This window comes from Micropterus dolomieu, linkage group LG19, assembly GCF_021292245.1.
Source record: "Micropterus dolomieu isolate WLL.071019.BEF.003 ecotype Adirondacks linkage group LG19, ASM2129224v1, whole genome shotgun sequence".
Classification (NCBI taxonomy): domain Eukaryota; kingdom Metazoa; phylum Chordata; class Actinopteri; order Centrarchiformes; family Centrarchidae; genus Micropterus; species Micropterus dolomieu.
Window position 1 is genome coordinate 23,014,695 of NC_060168.1, and position 16,453 is coordinate 23,031,147.

Below are 16,453 nucleotides of genomic sequence, written 5' to 3' on the forward strand. Positions count from 1 at the left end.
GACCTGAATCCAATTGAAAATCTTTGGAGGGAGCTTAAAATTCGAGTTGCCAGGCGACAACCTCGGAACCTGAATGATTTGGAGGCTGTCTGCAGAGAGGAGTGGGCCAACATCCCTGCCGAAATGTGCACAAACCTTGTCACCAACTATAAAAACCGTTTGACATCTGTGCTGGCCAATAATGGCTTTTCTACAAAATATTAACATGCTGTTTGTCCAGGGGGTCATATACTTGTTTTTCCTCATCAGATGGTTATCAATTTTAATAAATTCATATGATGTGATTTTCTGGAATTTTCTTTGGGATTCTGTCTTTCACTGTTAGAATGTACATATGATTAAAATTATAGATCGTTGCATTCTTTGTAAGTGGGCAAACCTGCAAAATCAGCAAGGGGTCAAATACTTATTTCCCCCACTGTAGTTAATATGTAATATAGTAATGTATCTTGTGACAGCCAAAACAGCTATATGCTGCTCTGTAAAATGCCGCTCTGTTAGCCAGTTAAAGACTTTGGACACTAACGTATTGATCCATGACCTATGTGGACAAACTTAGAACTCTTGTGTTCTTCTAATCCACTTTCTGGGGTGATTGTTTATCTTATCATGGGTCACGTGCTGCATACACAGCCAGCACCCTCTCACCTGCTCGCTCAAGGGAGGCCGTAATCATAATTAAATAGATGAGGGTGCCTTCAGGAAGCAACATGAGGGAAAGGTAATTAAGGGTATCTCGAGCATCATGATATCACCCAAAAGAACCTGGTTATCTCCTCACGTCCAATTATACCCATCTTAAACGTGATGTATGTATAAATGGATTTAAGAACTCATTCTAAGAAATCTGCCCAGAATGACACTAAGGCCATTAAATTTAAATAATTAAATTTCAAACTTAGTATTTGCTATAGCTTAACATCAGCAGATGCCCAAGGACATCTTCAAACATCTCTCCCAGAGACTTCACAAGGTGGGAGTCATCCTATGGCATCATCACTACTGGTGAGGTAAATCACACCCTTGAATAGCTTTCACTTGCATACACCTTGAACTGAATTAATGAGGAGGCTCCTTGCTGTGTCAAAGTGATGTGAAGACAACAGTGAATGGAGAGTGGCATTCACAGGGGACTGCTGCTGGATTTAATTAGTCTACGTTTTCCTCCTTGTTTGATGCGAGTACCTGATGCACGATCACAAGCATGTTTGTGTGCACGCACGCACGCACGCGGCTGTAAGAGAGATAAACTGCAAATGCCTCCAGTCAATCAGTACGTAGGAATGGCAACTCAGTTGGGAGGAAACGCTAGACAGAAAGCAGCTTCTGAAAGAAAAGAATGCACCATATTAGTGTTTTGTTTATGTCAGGGAGAGCAAGACACAAACCTAATGAGTGAGAGAGGAGAGGCTGGTGTGAGGTGTGCTAGAGTCTGTCATCAGGGATGTTCTGCTGAGATCAAGTCTTGCTGTGTGGAGAGGAAGTGTAGTGGTGCACAACTCTGCACAGGAAGCTCTCACGATCCCAAGTGTGCCATCAAGCAGGCGGAAGATGAAAAGTATGGATTTGCAGATCCTCATCCATCAGTAACACCATAACAAATAACTGGAAAATGTCTCATGAGAAAAGAGGCAGACCTGAGCTTTGCTCCGAGATATTGCTATGACTACATATAAAAAATAATGCACTGCATTATAGCACCAGCTTTCACTCTCTTCCCTAATCACGCTTGACAGAGGCCTACATGCCTACCCATGAAACCCTCTTCTCTTTCAAACCAATGCTGTTAATAATGGATACATGCAAAGGGAAGGAGCGCCTTGTAGGAGCTTGTAGGCAAAACATACTCATTCCCCATTATTAATTCAGGTACAAGGACTAGCATGGTGACAAGTGTATGAACCCTAATTTTTCAAATGCAATGCCTGTAGGAGATGGAGGAGGCCGGCGAGAGCAAATCATGAGTAATAATAAACCTTTGTTTCCCAGTGTAACAGGGGCAGAGACACCGCCAAATAGCCCAGTGGAGGCGCATTAAGAATGCTTGACTGAGCTTTTGGGAGGAACCTTCAGTCCTGGCGGCAAGAGCTCTCTATCTAGCGAAGATGGAGCAGAAAACTCCCTTCTGCCGTAGAGTGTTGTATAACCACTTAATATATGGATCCAGGCAAGTAGCACACAAACACACACACAAATAGTTTGTGTATGCACCATGGAAGGAACAGCACACACCAACCGCCTCACCAATTAAACATCATTAACATGATCCCCTAGGTATGTTTCCCAGTTAAATGTGATGCTGCTGTGCTATGCCTTTAGCCAGGCTGACAGCCAGGCTTAATTGGCTTTTGAAAGACACAAATGCCCTTATGTAAGGCTCTAAAACCAAGCCTTGAGCACAGCTACTGTAAGAACAAGAAAGGTTGACATCAGAAAAAAAAACAATGCCCTTCAAGCATGAACTGGCACAAACTTGTGAAGAAGTAGACAACTTGTCTTGTTCAGGTATGTCTCTCAGGACTGATAGCATTGGCAGGCTTAAAGATGCTTGTACAACTGCACTATCATCACCCCCCCCGACACACACACACACACACACGTTTCACAACCAGCCTCTCTGAGCATTAGATACATAAAAATAAACTCCAACATGTTTATATACTCAAAAACTTCTTTTTATAATCAAAAATATCATCCAAGCATTTACAGTGTATTACAACAAATGATTCTATGCAACTGTTCACAGCCTTTACAGAAAATGAAGAAATATATCCATTTTTGATCCATCTTACAAACCAGGAACAGCAAAAAAGAGAAGAGAGGGAGGCCAAAGGGTTTGGAGGTTTGAAGTGTTCAGTTAGACCCTGATTAGCCTCCTTGGTTAGCCCTGTAGTCCTGGCCCACACTGACACCATACAGAGCCGAACTCGGAAAGCACAATGCCCTGCCCTTGTGGGCGATAACTACATAATAATCCAGTGATTGTAGGAATTGGTGCTCTTATGTGAATGTCAGAGAGAGTCTTTATCTGTTAACCATGGAATTGTTGCATTTCTAACGTCTCGGCCACTTACAGAGTCCCTGAAATGCTCATGTAACATTCCCTCCTGATCTGGGATCTGTGCTCAGTCTTCTGTGTCCTTGTACAGTCCACCGTCTTTGATTTTGGTGGGCTTTATACTGTGTCTTTCACACCTCTGCACAGTCCCTCATGTGGCCTCGTTTGCCTGTCGTCTCTTCCATGTCCTAGAGGTCTCACCAGCAGATTCTATGTGCTCTTGATGCCCTGGAAGCCGCAGAAGTTCCAGCGTTTCTCTAAACTGGCTCCGACACCAGTCAGCTCCTGTCTGAAGGTGCACGGCAGCCGAGAAAGAAGAGCCTCCACCTCGCTGGGGTTAATCTGCAGGCACACACATATTGGAGCAGGGTTAGACAAAGGACAAAGGGAAGTCCATGTGTATTAACAGAGACTGCACATTGTCATACACCGGAAGTTATTTTAGACCCACCACCAAGTTGTCATTTTATCTGAGATTTTGTATGAATGCTAATCAAATCAAATACAGACACTGCTCTGGTCTACAGTAGATCACCAGTGTTTCATTCAATTTTAATTATCCTTGAAGTTAGCTTGTTTTTTGACAGAAGGATTAGGGTTACAGCTTGATAAACCTTATTAGGATTCGTGATGTGGCACCAGATCATAGTTTCTTCTTGAAATGAAATAGGTCCTTCCCTCTTGTGGTTGGCAGATTATTTTGTAGTGTTCTACTATCTCATGGGATTCCACCACAAGGGTCTATGTTGGGCTTTTATCTCCTCCAGGCTTGATTATAGTCATGTGCTTTATTCTGGTCTTACGGTTAAATATTAACTACAGCCAGTGAAGAGCCTTGCCACTGGACTCCTTCATGCTCCAGGAGAACCAACCACGTTAGCCGAGTCCTTGCTTTCCTCCACTGGCTGCTTGCCAGTTGATCTGAATATTTTAATGATTTTAAGCTTTGCATAATCAGGCTCCTGTTCATAGCTATGATTTGTTATCCCCCATTTGCCTAAAGGTAGTGTGACATACTCTGGAGAGTCTACCTGTCCACAAAACAGTGTTTCTCCAATCAAGTCAAACTCATATTTCATACATTCATACATACATACATTCATACATTCATAACTTGAAAAATTAGCATATCATGAAAAAGTTCATTTATTTATATATTATATAGACTCATTACATGCAAAGTGAGATATTTCAAGCCTTTATTTGATATAATTTCGATGATTATTGCGTACAGCTACAACCCTACAACCCCAAATTTCATTACATGAAATCAATAAAAAAAAAAAAAACATTTTAAATACAGAAATGTCAGCCCTCTGAAAAGTATAATCATGCATATGTACTCAGTACTTTGGGCCCCTTTTGCATGAATTACTGCCTCAATGCGGCATGGCATGGATGCTATCAGCCTGTGGCACTGCTGAGGTGTTATGGAAGACCAGGATTCTTCAATAGCGGCTTTCAGCTCTTCTGCATTGTTCGGTCTCATGTCTTTCATCTTTCTCTTGGCAATGCCCCATAGATTCTCTATGGGGTTCAGGTCAGGCGAGTTTGCTGGCCAATCAAGCACAGTAATCCCATGGTCATTGAACCAGGTTTTGGTACTTTTGGCAGTGTGGGCAGGTGCCAAGTCCTGCTGGAAAATGAAGTCAGCATCTCCATAAAGCTCGTCTGCTGAAGGAAGCATAAAGTGCTCTAAAATGTCCTGGTAGACGGCTGCGCTGACTCTGGACTTAATAAAGCACAGTGGACCAACACCAGCGGATGACATGGCTCCCCAAACAAACTGTGGAAACTTCACACTGAACTTTTTGTGTGCCTCTCCATTCTTCCTCCAGACTCTGGGACCTTGGTTTCCAAATGAGATGCAAAATTTGCTCTCATCAGAAAAGAGGACTTTGGTCCACTGAGAAACAGACCAGTTTTTTTTCTTTAGCCCAGGTAAGACACTTCTGATGTTGTTTGTTGTTCAGGAGCAGCTTGACAAGAGGAATACAACATTTGAAGCCCATGTCCAGGACCCGTCTGTGTGTGTTGGCTCTTGATGCAGTAACTCCAGCCTCAGTCCACTCCTTGTGAAGCTCCCCCACACATTTGAATGGGCTCTAGGCTACGGTCATCCATGCTGCTTGTGCACCTTTTTCTTCCACACTTTTCCCTTCCACTTAACTTTCTATTAATGTGCCTTGATACAGCACTTTGAGAACATCCAACTTCTTTTGCAATTACCTTTTGAGGCTTTCCCTCCTTGTGGAGGGTGTCAATGATGGTTTTCTGCACAAATGTCAGGTCAGCAGTCTTCCCCATGATTGTGAATTCCACTGAACCAGACTGAGAGACCAATTAAAGGCTCAGGAACCCTTTGCAGGTGTTTTGGATTAATTAGCTGATTAGAGTGTGACACCACTTTGAGCCTACAATACTGAACCTTTTCACAATATTCTAATTTTCTGAGATTTTGAATTTGGGGTTTTCATAAGCTGTAAGCCATAATCATCAGAATTATATCAAATAAAGGCTTGAAATATCTCACTTTGCATGTAATGAGTCCATATAATATATTAGTTTCACCTTTTAAGTTGAATTACTGAAATAAATGAACTTTTTCACGATATTCTAATTTTCTGAGATGCACCTGTCGTAGAGCATTTAGCATCTTAAGAGCCAGATGGGTCTTTCTAAGGACTAACAATTGCAATGAAAATTATTCAACCCACACTGCAAATTAGGTTTATTGTCAAAATGTACATACTTTCAGCTGTTTGCAATGACAACAACAACAAATGCTTCAAGTGTTTTCTCCAAATTCAACTGAAAACGCAACTTGTAATGACTACTTCAGTCTCAAAATTATTCAGCCCCCTGAATAGAATCATTCACAAGAGCACAAATATACAAAACAGGTGTTGTCTAACACTTGATGCAACTAATCAAGGGCTTTATTAGTTGCACCAGGTGTGCTTCAGCTGGAACACATGAAATACCTGAACAGACTACAGTTTATTGAGCGACACATTTGACTGCATGTTAGAAATAGGGTTAAGTTAATAGAATGGTCCAAAAAGTTAAGAGAAGAGATCATCACCCTTCGCAAACAAGGAACAAGATACAAAAAGTAGTGAAGGCACTGAATGTTTCTACAGACACTGTTGGAAGTGTAGTTTGCAAGTTCAAAGTTAAAATAACAGCAGTACCTCAAATTCCACAAAGGTTTAGTTGCAGGATTGTCCTGAGATTCTACAGTGACCATCACAGTCACCTGACTTGAACCCCAGAGAAAATCTCTGGTGGGATTCGAAGAAGGAGGTTGCAGAATGTAAACCCAGGAATATTACTGAACTGGAAGAAATTGCTCATGAGGAATGGGCTAAGACTCCTCAGGAATGCTGCCAGAGGCTAGTGTCTGGATATGCATCTCGTTTGCAGCAGGTCATAACAGCAAAAGGGTGCTCTGCAAAGTACTAAAGGTGCTTGCCATGAAGGGGTTGAATAATTTTGAGACTGGAGAAGTCATTATAAGTGGCATTTTCAGTTGAATTTGGGGAAATGGCTTAAAGCATTCATTGTGTTGAGCTATTTAATTACTTTAGTTAGATTTGTTCACTGCAAACAGCTGAAAGTCTGTAAATGTTGACAATAAACCTGATTTGCAGTTGGGGTTAAATACATTTGATTGCAACTGTAGTTGGAGACCAAAACAAAGTAAAGTAAATGTTATACTCACTTAATGTGTTAGGCTAGTGAGTCAAGTCTGTTTATAGTGACCCTTCTGGAGTCAGTCAGCACTAAAAGTGTTTTGTTAGCCCTCTTTAATCTACAGGAGTTCCTGAAGGCGAATCCATGCATCTCTTGACATATTTACTGCAGAAACAGACTGTAGACTGAATCATGTGTCAAGAAGCCAAGAATAAAAAAGTGCTAACTGTAAGAGAAAAATAATCTGCCTGCTCCAAGAGACTGACAGTAGTTAAGTAGTTATGGGATAGACTAGTTAGAAAAATTGTGGGATTTTCATTCTGTTTCAATGAAGCTTTGTCATGTTTCACTTCTACCAGAGAAATTGCTTAAAGCATGAGGACTCCCTTCTCCTTGGATTAATAGTATCTCAGGGAAACCTTTTCAACGGGACCAGTGTGAAAGTGTGTTGTATCTTCAAAAAGTCTTTATCCAGGAAGAGCTGTTGGAAAAAGGGGAGATGTCTTACAATCAGTGTTATGTTATCTTTCGACCAATACGATACATCAATCATGAGTTTGCAGCTTGTTCTGCTGCCACCAAGTGGCTAGAAAAAGAATTATTGCAGCTTTAATTATGTCAAGACTGGAAAAGACAGTTTTCAATATGTTGGTCTTAATTCTAATGAAACATTAGTTCATTTTGACTTAAAGGTCAAACTTGCATTCACATTTTTGTTTTTTCATTAATTAACAGTTAATAATAGCTTCCTGTCATGGAAATAAAATTTATCTCTGACTGGAGAATCTCACAAAAAAACACACAGTCCATGAGAATAACACCTCTTCCTGCTTTTTTTTAAGAGACAGATTGCTCTTAAACTTTGTTGGTTTTTTTGATGTTGCAGTTCTAATGAAGAAAATGTGAAGCAAAGCAGGTTCAGGTTATTCACGCTCAAAGAATGGCAAAATGTCTTTGCATGTCTATTTTGAATTATTTAATCACATTAGATGAATTAGGATGCCCTAAAATGGGCTTCTAATCTTCAAAACCATCTGGGAATAGTCCTTTGTCAAACAACTTTTTAAAAACTCAAAGATGCACACACCATTAACAAAAACATTTTGCTGAGAGTAATAGCAGTCACAACCTTTAATCTCCGTGTCAGATAATTAAAGAGCTGTGAATAGGCTTTGCTTTGACCTACCAATTCTTCATTAGCATTTAATATGAGTAGAACGAAGCATTAAATTTTTAGCATCTTCCAGCACACAGAAAATTATTCTAATAGGTTAAAATCCCATTTGAATGCAATTATGCCTTTGCCATTTGATTCAAGTGTCAAAAAGCTTACCAGTCAAGTGTAACAGAGGTAATGAGCGGAAGCCTCCATTTTAGCATGTTAGAGATTTCACAGGTCTGTAAACAACAGGGGGATGGACGGAGCATGAGAACACATGGAATTGTAATCATGAGATCTCCTGAATGCGCAGTGATAATGATCTTGCCTGGTTACCATAGTGATGCTGTTCATAAAAATCTGAATGCATCCCATTGACCATGCTTTTTTGTGTAGACAATTTAGAAATTCATAGAGAACCTATATATTCTTGCTTACATCTGTATTTCTGTCCATTAAGGTCACATGTGGTCTTCCACTGTAATGAAAGATGATGTTACTAGTTAAACTAAGGAGACAATAACACACTGCCTTTTTTAAAAACCTTTTCCTTGGCTCTACTGCCTTCTGCATGACCAGGTGGAATAATACGACTTGATAACCTGCTCCCCTTAGGCTACTGCTTATTTCCATCGCCAAGTAGAGTAATATAGCAATACATTTCATGTGATAACAAAGAAGTAGAATGGTGTGCTTCAAAGTATTTGTTTTTGCTCTCCAGGCTGCAAACCTGCCTAGAGAAATCAATTTGCAGGTTCATGGTAACCTGAGATATATTGAACTCCTATACAGAATAATTTCTTCAGGTAATACAGAGGTAGTGTCTCAGAGAAAACACAAGCTGTATTTCAGCCTCAAATGAAAAATTAAACAGAAAGTTCAGCCCCCCGTGCCCCCCAAGCAGTTTGCAGCTTGCAAGCTAGTACATGGTTGATTTGGCTTTTAAAAGCTCCGGGGGGGGGGGTCATTTCTGGCATCACAGTTTATCTCCATGTGAAAAGGTCTTGACTGCATCCATTACACAGATGCAACATGTGAACCATGAAAGATGAATCTGAAGTGGTAAAAAGGTTGACTTCATCTTCACTTTATGTATGGCATGTATCTGTGTAATGCCTGGTGCTGCTATTCTACTCTCTCTAAAAAAGGTATTCCTCCAGACATTACTGACTCTATAAGCGAAAAAACACCCAAACAAAGGTCACTCTGTCTGGAACTTACGCAGCAAAACTAGTGAAGTAAAGCACAATGAGTGGCAGTGATGGAGGGCTGAAAACCTGCTCTCAGCTATTCAGCAGTTCAGTAAACAGTCTTTCAAGGACCAGCTTTTGACATGTTTGCTGTGGATTTAAGTCTAATTTGGTGTAAATGTAGTTTCAGTATCTTGCAACTACTAATCAACAGCACTTCAACCCAATAAACAGTTTTCTCAAGGTATAACAAGAAAATTTGTATTCCTCAAAATAAGTGACATTTTTATATATTGGGAGGTGTAACCGATAGCAATTTCTTGAATCATATGACAGCTAAATGCAATGCTAACATTCTTATGTTTGCTTCTGGGTGTCCTGGGTAAAGTCCCTTGTTTGTTTGATTTACCCTTCCATAGGAGTTGCTAGACCCTGTGCTGTGCCCCAGTAGAGACCCTATGGCGTCGTTTTTGGATGTGTATGGCTCCACGGTCAAGTTAGTAATACATCTGCAACGTCTGGTCAAGTTAGCAATAATAAATACGCGACGTGTGGTTACACTTTCAAAATAAGTTTTATTTTGACTGGTTAACGTTTGAAACGTCGCAAAAGAACGAGTCACAGGTGAAAGCCAGTGATTACAACACTGAAGAGAGGATGAAGAGGGACTATTTTTCTGGGCACAAGAAGAGAAAAAAACTCAATGAGAGTGGCTATGTGGAACAGCAGTCAGGTAAACTTGTGTTCTCTCAGTCTGATGTCAGCAAATAATAATATTGGTTAATGTGCAGCTGCAGTGAATCTGTCTACTCTGTCTATTCTGCTAACCCAGCTGGGCAACGCATCTCGGTCTGTCTGCGTTTTAGTTGATAGCCAGCCTTGAGCCACTGATAATGTTTATATCTAGTATTATATTTATATATATATATATATATATATATATATATATATATATATATATGAGCACAGCCAAAGAGGTACAGCCAGCATCAGACACACAAGCAAATAAAATAGAACCCATGGAAAATATCTGGATGAAAAATGTGTTACTATGTGCTATATCAGCTTCCCATACTCACACATTTTACACACTTTCAAAAATTAAAATGGGGATGGCCCCAGAATAGCTTTATGTCTAGAAACGCCCCTGCATCCATCCTCCACGACAACCTCCCTACGCAGACTTTATGCACTTTATACTACGTCACCTGACATTGACCTAAGGTATACTGCTTGTAGTGCTGAAAGATTACGCTAAACGGTACCCAGTGTGTTAAAAAGTGACGCTAAGGGGTCTTGACCAACCGTCCATGTGTGACGACTACAGAGTGCGAACAGGTTGGTAAAACAGCTAAAAAAAAATTTCCAAAGTTGCCTTTTGAGTCACATCTGATGTCACATGATGCACAACAGTTAAGTATGTTGATATTTTTTGTATATTTTTGTATAATAATAAAACTGCTAAAACAGTATACCACGGTGATTAGTAAATCATATAATTAGTTTTGCAGGAATTTGGTCATAAACCAAAGTACTGGATGATGGTGACAGAAAGTTACGTGATCTTAAAAGGTATTTCGATTCATCCCACAGTTGTCAAGACATTTCATGGTGGCGCTAGAGGAACCGTCTGGGTATCAACAAAGTTATTAGGACATTATCTTAGTACCATGAATGTCTGTACCAAGAGATAGCTCAGAGACATTTCATTATGGACCAAAATGGTTGACCAACCATCCAGTATTTCAATCCCAAGAGCCTCGCTGCTAGCAATCACTGCTCAGTGAATAGAGCAATAAAAACAAAATTACCCAATTTTGGACATAACGACTTGTTAATCACCTGTTTACATGAATCTGCTACATTTGGTGAAGTGATCCAGTCCTTAACAACCCTAGTTGTAAAGGACTGGTTCCTGTTTTAAAGGAGCCTGTTACGACACTACGGGTTGTGTGTTTGGGTTGGGGTGTGTGTTCCTTCTCTCTCTCAGGTAGTGGCCCTTCCCCCCATGCCTCAGCTGCATGAGTGAGTGGCAGCAGGTGTGCCTGATCACCACTGAGTGCCTGGAGGATAAGAAGGCTTTGTTTTTTGACAGTATGTGGTCTGTTTCCCTTCTTACCTGTTGTGACCACTGTCAGCAGACCACTGTCAGCCCAGCGGACAGAGGCAGCCCATTCAACCAGTGGGTTGAACACCAGCCTAGAGCTTCTGTGAGTCCAGAACAATGTCTGGTAACCTCCTCAGTGGAGAGAGGACTATTTCAACTGTTCATTTAGTGTTGAACCTTTCTCCCTCAGTTACTTACCCTGTGTTTATTGTTGCCTTACCTTTTTGGCTCGCTGTCTCCTTTTGAGAGAGTAGTTTTGAGTTGGTTTTCCGTTGTTAATATTGAATAAATACACTTTAGTTTGCACATAACCGTGACTCCCTGTCCTCTTTTGCCCCGGTTTTATTTCAAATATTGTTGCTCCTCCTCCCCCTGGACTTACCATCCGGAGGAACGTAACAGAGCCTTTTTATGAGACTTTAAGCAAAATTGTATCTGAAGTTGTCCTTTATCCATCCGCTTTGACTTAAATAGACAAAGACATGGCAAATACCACAGAACAAGACCAAAACAGATGCCAAGTAGACAGCTACAAAACATCCTTGAGTTGACGTTCTTCATACTGAACTGAACAAGTCATTGATTTCATCACAAATGTACTGCCTCTCTTTGCTTTCATTGATTTGATTAATTTTTTTTTTTTTACAATGCATTTTGTTACCAGCAATTGCACACAATACACAGTTCTATCTAATTATTGTAGAGATCGTGCATCATCAGGTCTCCTCAAAGGCAGGATTAGTCTTGGCAGGCCCGTGATGCTTTTGTAACCGCAGCCACAGCGAAGGTCAGTCTTTGTGTACTCTGACTTTCGACTACAGACTGACTCATGTATCGATTACTCTATTAAAATTGATTTTCTCAAAATATACTGAAGTACGCTGAGGCTCTGTAACTCTCTCTGTTGTGGTAGCTGCTCCTAAGATCTTTAGTAATAATACATTTCAGATGTAATCACTAGGAGACTATTACTGAAAACTATTTTCACATTGCCAAGAGAGTAAAATTATAATTAGGTACATAATTTCCAGGAAAAAAAATTGACAAAAGTTTAACAGTGTCTAGGCATGAGAACAGAAGATACTTAAGGTTCTCTTTGCTCTCCAGAAAAATCACAAAGCTTAAATAGCAAATACATTTGAAAAAAACTGACAGGAGGAATATGCTGACTGTTTTTTTCGATTAAACCCTTTGGCTGTAAGGCAGTGAATAATGTATTTGTTGAATAATTTATTATGAAGGTTTATTGATAAAAATGACCTGCCTTCAGTACGGCTCCTAAACATCTGCAGGGGAGCTGCAGAGAAGCATAAACTAAAGTGAAGACAATTTCTACATTTGAGAAGCAAATCAATTTCTTGCTTATTCATGTGTCAGATGTAATGTCAAATAATTCATCAGATCATCACTAAGGAGACATACTGTATTTGAATAAAGGATGCATGTCAGCCATCCACTTTGCTCAAATTGTCTTAATCTGTTGGAATATGCAACTAGTGCAACATGAAAACTGCCCGTTGGTGTAAAACGCTGTGGTCCCATTCTGTGAGTTGAAAGAGATTAATTCACAAAGAACTGTGACATATACATTTGCACAACATGCTTACCAGCTTTGCACATTGTAAGAAAATTTAATTAAATAACCAGTAACACTTCACTAATACTTTCCAACTTTCCAATGGCAAGCTGATTTAACATATAATATATAAAGTTGAGAGTATTCACGTTAAAGCTATGTGCACTACATTTATGACTTTTTTTTTATTACATTTTGACTTGCAAGAATGAACCATTGAGAATCTAATCAATGCTATCTACAATTTAGTTTTGAATCCCCATACAAACTAATAGTTAATTCTTACTATTCAAAAAGTCATTAGCGATATTTTAAATAAAAAATGTGAAATAAATATAAAATCATAATTCTGGTGGTTGAGTGTTTTAAAATGCAAACCACTATGATTGCAACATCCCTGGTTTGAATCCAGCCCAGGGACCTTTCTTGCATGTAATTCACTCTCTCTCTCTTACCCCTTATTTCCTGTCAACCCTTGACCGTTATCGAATAAAAGCAAAAAGAATTGTGAGAGAAATTGTGTAATACCTGTAACGTCATTATAGATACTGAAGGATTTCTGACTTGTTAAAATCTATTTTGGAGATACCTCAAATTATTGCTCCTACCAGTCAGTGTAATTGCACATATCTTTGACCAGTTACATTGTAATTGTGACTTGAGAGACTAGAGATAGTAAAGTGAAACTTTATACAGATTATATTAGCTCTCATGGAAACCCTGAATCAACCACCTGAGATCAGGAAATCAGAGAATTTTAAGTCCATCTTCAACTTGTCTTGAACTGTACAGAAATGTGAAAAGAAACAAAATCACCTGAACTAAAAAAGTATCATCAATTAACAATGTAATTTACAGGTCATACTGTAAGCTTATTACCAAAGGCCATTTCTCAGGTCCGTTTCAAAGGTCAGTTCAATAAGGACCTAATTAAAGTAGCAACATCAGCACATGTAGGCTCCCTCCCCTGTGACACTCACATAAACAACTTAAGCAGGTAATTACAAGACAAGAGTAAATTATTTTCCACTGAGGGGGTGTGAGCCATATAGTGTTAGTTGTATTTATGGAGGCATAACTTTTTTATGACGTGCTCGTGCTGCCACCTGTCCCTATAGATCAATACAATAATGGAACTCCTTTGCAAGATAGCACACCATAACACAGCTTTCCCTTTCATTTTATCTCCATAAACTTCATAACAAAGTTGCTGACATAAGTCAGCCATGACAGTCCCTTCAATTACATGACACTTGAGAAGAAAGGAACATGATGGATTGGTGTCAACACTCTGAGACAGAAAGCATGGGTTGCCCATCTGTCAACAATCTCAATTAACCACTGTACAGATAGAGGCACTGCTCTTTTATGCAACACTATGAAATAACAACAAGGGTCTCTATCGCAACGGTGGGTGAGATACCATTTTTATGAAGAGAAAACTGTGTATTCAAGTGAGCTGGACTGGTCCATCCATCAGCGGGGGAAGGGGTGTGTGTCAAATTGAAATCTGACATTTAGAGCCTCAACGCCTTTGCTCACTGGCACTGATATGAACTATAGCAAGTGACAAATTGTTTGTATCATCAGGCCTGTCCCTGGGTAAAGCCTCTGATAATGTTCAGGGTTGAAATAGACACCCTTGACATTTCGCTGAAAGGTCAGGTTTTGTGTTCATTAATGCTCCCGTTTTACATACACCCAGCAGAGGGGATGAGGATTATTGTCTTAATCTGGGTTTGTGCCAACTCATGAATGCTGCCTCATTTGTTTTGACGCCTTTCAATATCAGGACACAAAGAGTCATGCACAACGGTGACACACCGTCAGGAGCAAGATCACAGGACGGTTTTGCTGAGGCCGTCTGCTGATTCAAATGGTGTCACGTCTGTGAAGTTTCAACTGTTTTGTGTACCTCTGTACAAACTGTCAAAAAGCTGATTTGATTAGCAAATAAACAATTTGCAGCTGTTTCCTTAAATATTACAATAAATACAAAACTCATCACTCTCTCTGCGTGTGAGAAGATCTCTGACAGTTTCACAAGGAAAAACATCCAGGATTCATTTGGTTCAGTAGCAGGGTGTCTGTTTAGAGCGGAATTAAGAATACCTATCTGTAATTCATTTAATGTCGGTACCAGACAAATTAGTGTCTTGGATCCGGAGCTAATAAACAGCTTGAAGCGGCATCAATATGTACACAGTCCCACATTATTGCTGATAGCGTGTGCAGCATTTTTGATTAGCCAGGCTCTTCAGGGAACAGTGAGGTAAATTGGCTCATTTTATTTCATTCTTGGTTGGAAAGCGAACACAAATAGATATCCAAGTCATCTTTCACTTATAGTTGAGGATCTAGTATGAAAATCTGACTTTATTTTGGACACAAAATAGTCATTCACTTCCTCAATTTACCCCTAATTATAATAGTATATGTAGTAAGACTATTGAGGCTTTTGATCTGTGACTTTCAACACGCCTGGATTACCGAACAGCCAGAGCCGGCAGCTGTCCATCTATGTCCAAATTTGTGATTTGAATTTTTAAGATAAACTGAAGGATTAAGACACTTTTCTAATTTCTTGAGCTAAATAAACCATTTAAAAACACTGGCTTATATGAAAAATGCATTGCCACAAAGGTGAAAACAAAGTTGATTGTTGAAATGTTGGCACAGAAATAGATCCCTATGATGTTAGCTAAGAGCTAATCCTGGGGGACTCAGAGACAAACATATGATATTTATGTAAAATGTCAGTTTATTTTAAAAGCTTTAGGAAACTCCTGCTGTTTTGCTCCAATAAACATTGCATTTGGTTAGTGCAAAGTTACCATGAGTCAAAGTCAACATGGCCACATTTATGAGAATAATAAAATAAAGGAATTTCACCTTGCTTTATTACCTGATCTTGATGAGCAGCACTGTATTAAAATCTTGTTTTAAGCAGTGATGAAAAAAGTATTAAGATGTTTTGCTTAAAGCTGGAGTGTGGGACCTTTGCATAAAAATTAACATCTGTTACATTCAGACCTTTGTAAAACAAGTTCACACAAAGCTCATTAAACCTATCACCACTAGGTAAATCTCTCTGAATTTCTGTATATCTGTCTAGCATAGGGTTAATATACACATTACACTGAGATGGGCCCAGCAGCTAATTTTTGCCTTAGCGCCCTCTAGCAGATTAAAGAAATAGTTCTTGCTGAGAGTTAAATGTGAAGATCAATACCACTGGCCTAGCTTACAAAACAGGGGGAGACAGTTAGCCTGCTACTGTCCAGAGGTATAAAATCCAGCTACCAGCACCTCTATATCTCATGAATTACATTTCATTTGTTTGATTCATACAAAATCTGAATTGTAAAAACAACAAGTGTGTAAGTTTCAGTGACATCTAGTGGTGAGGGTTGCGAATTACAAAAAAAATCCTCACACAATGTTCCACAAAAATCCACAGTGATTATATCCTTTACTTCTGCCGTCATCTGTCTGTATCTGTACGACCACATCCCGACATGTCTGGCTTCATCGTGTAATCGATTCTTTGATAACGAAGATCCACATGCTTTCGGCTTGTGCTAAATAATAGGTGTAGTCCTCCATTTGTCCAAATTTCCCTTCTGTTCTTACTTACAACTTACAGCAACCTAATAACAAAATGCGC

General features: G+C 39.5%; 1 protein-coding gene and 1 long non-coding RNA gene across 2 annotated transcripts in view; one reads left to right on the forward strand and one right to left on the reverse strand.

The window, feature by feature from the left end:
* Window positions 1–2,657: 2,657 nt before the first annotated feature.
* The window catches only part of enox2 (ecto-NOX disulfide-thiol exchanger 2), a 184,126-nt gene continuing 170,330 nt past the window's right edge, over window positions 2,658–16,453 (reverse strand). The window contains exon 14 of the mRNA XM_046030201.1: window positions 2,658–3,400. Within this exon, the coding sequence (XP_045886157.1) occupies window positions 3,269–3,400 (132 nt within the window). The 3' untranslated portion in view covers window positions 2,658–3,268. The remainder of the gene's footprint in view (window positions 3,401–16,453) is intronic.
* On the forward strand, window positions 9,728–11,521 carry LOC123957428. Its single transcript, XR_006821792.1, has 2 exons — window positions 9,728–9,836; window positions 11,094–11,521. It is a non-coding gene; the product is annotated as an uncharacterized LOC123957428 (long non-coding RNA).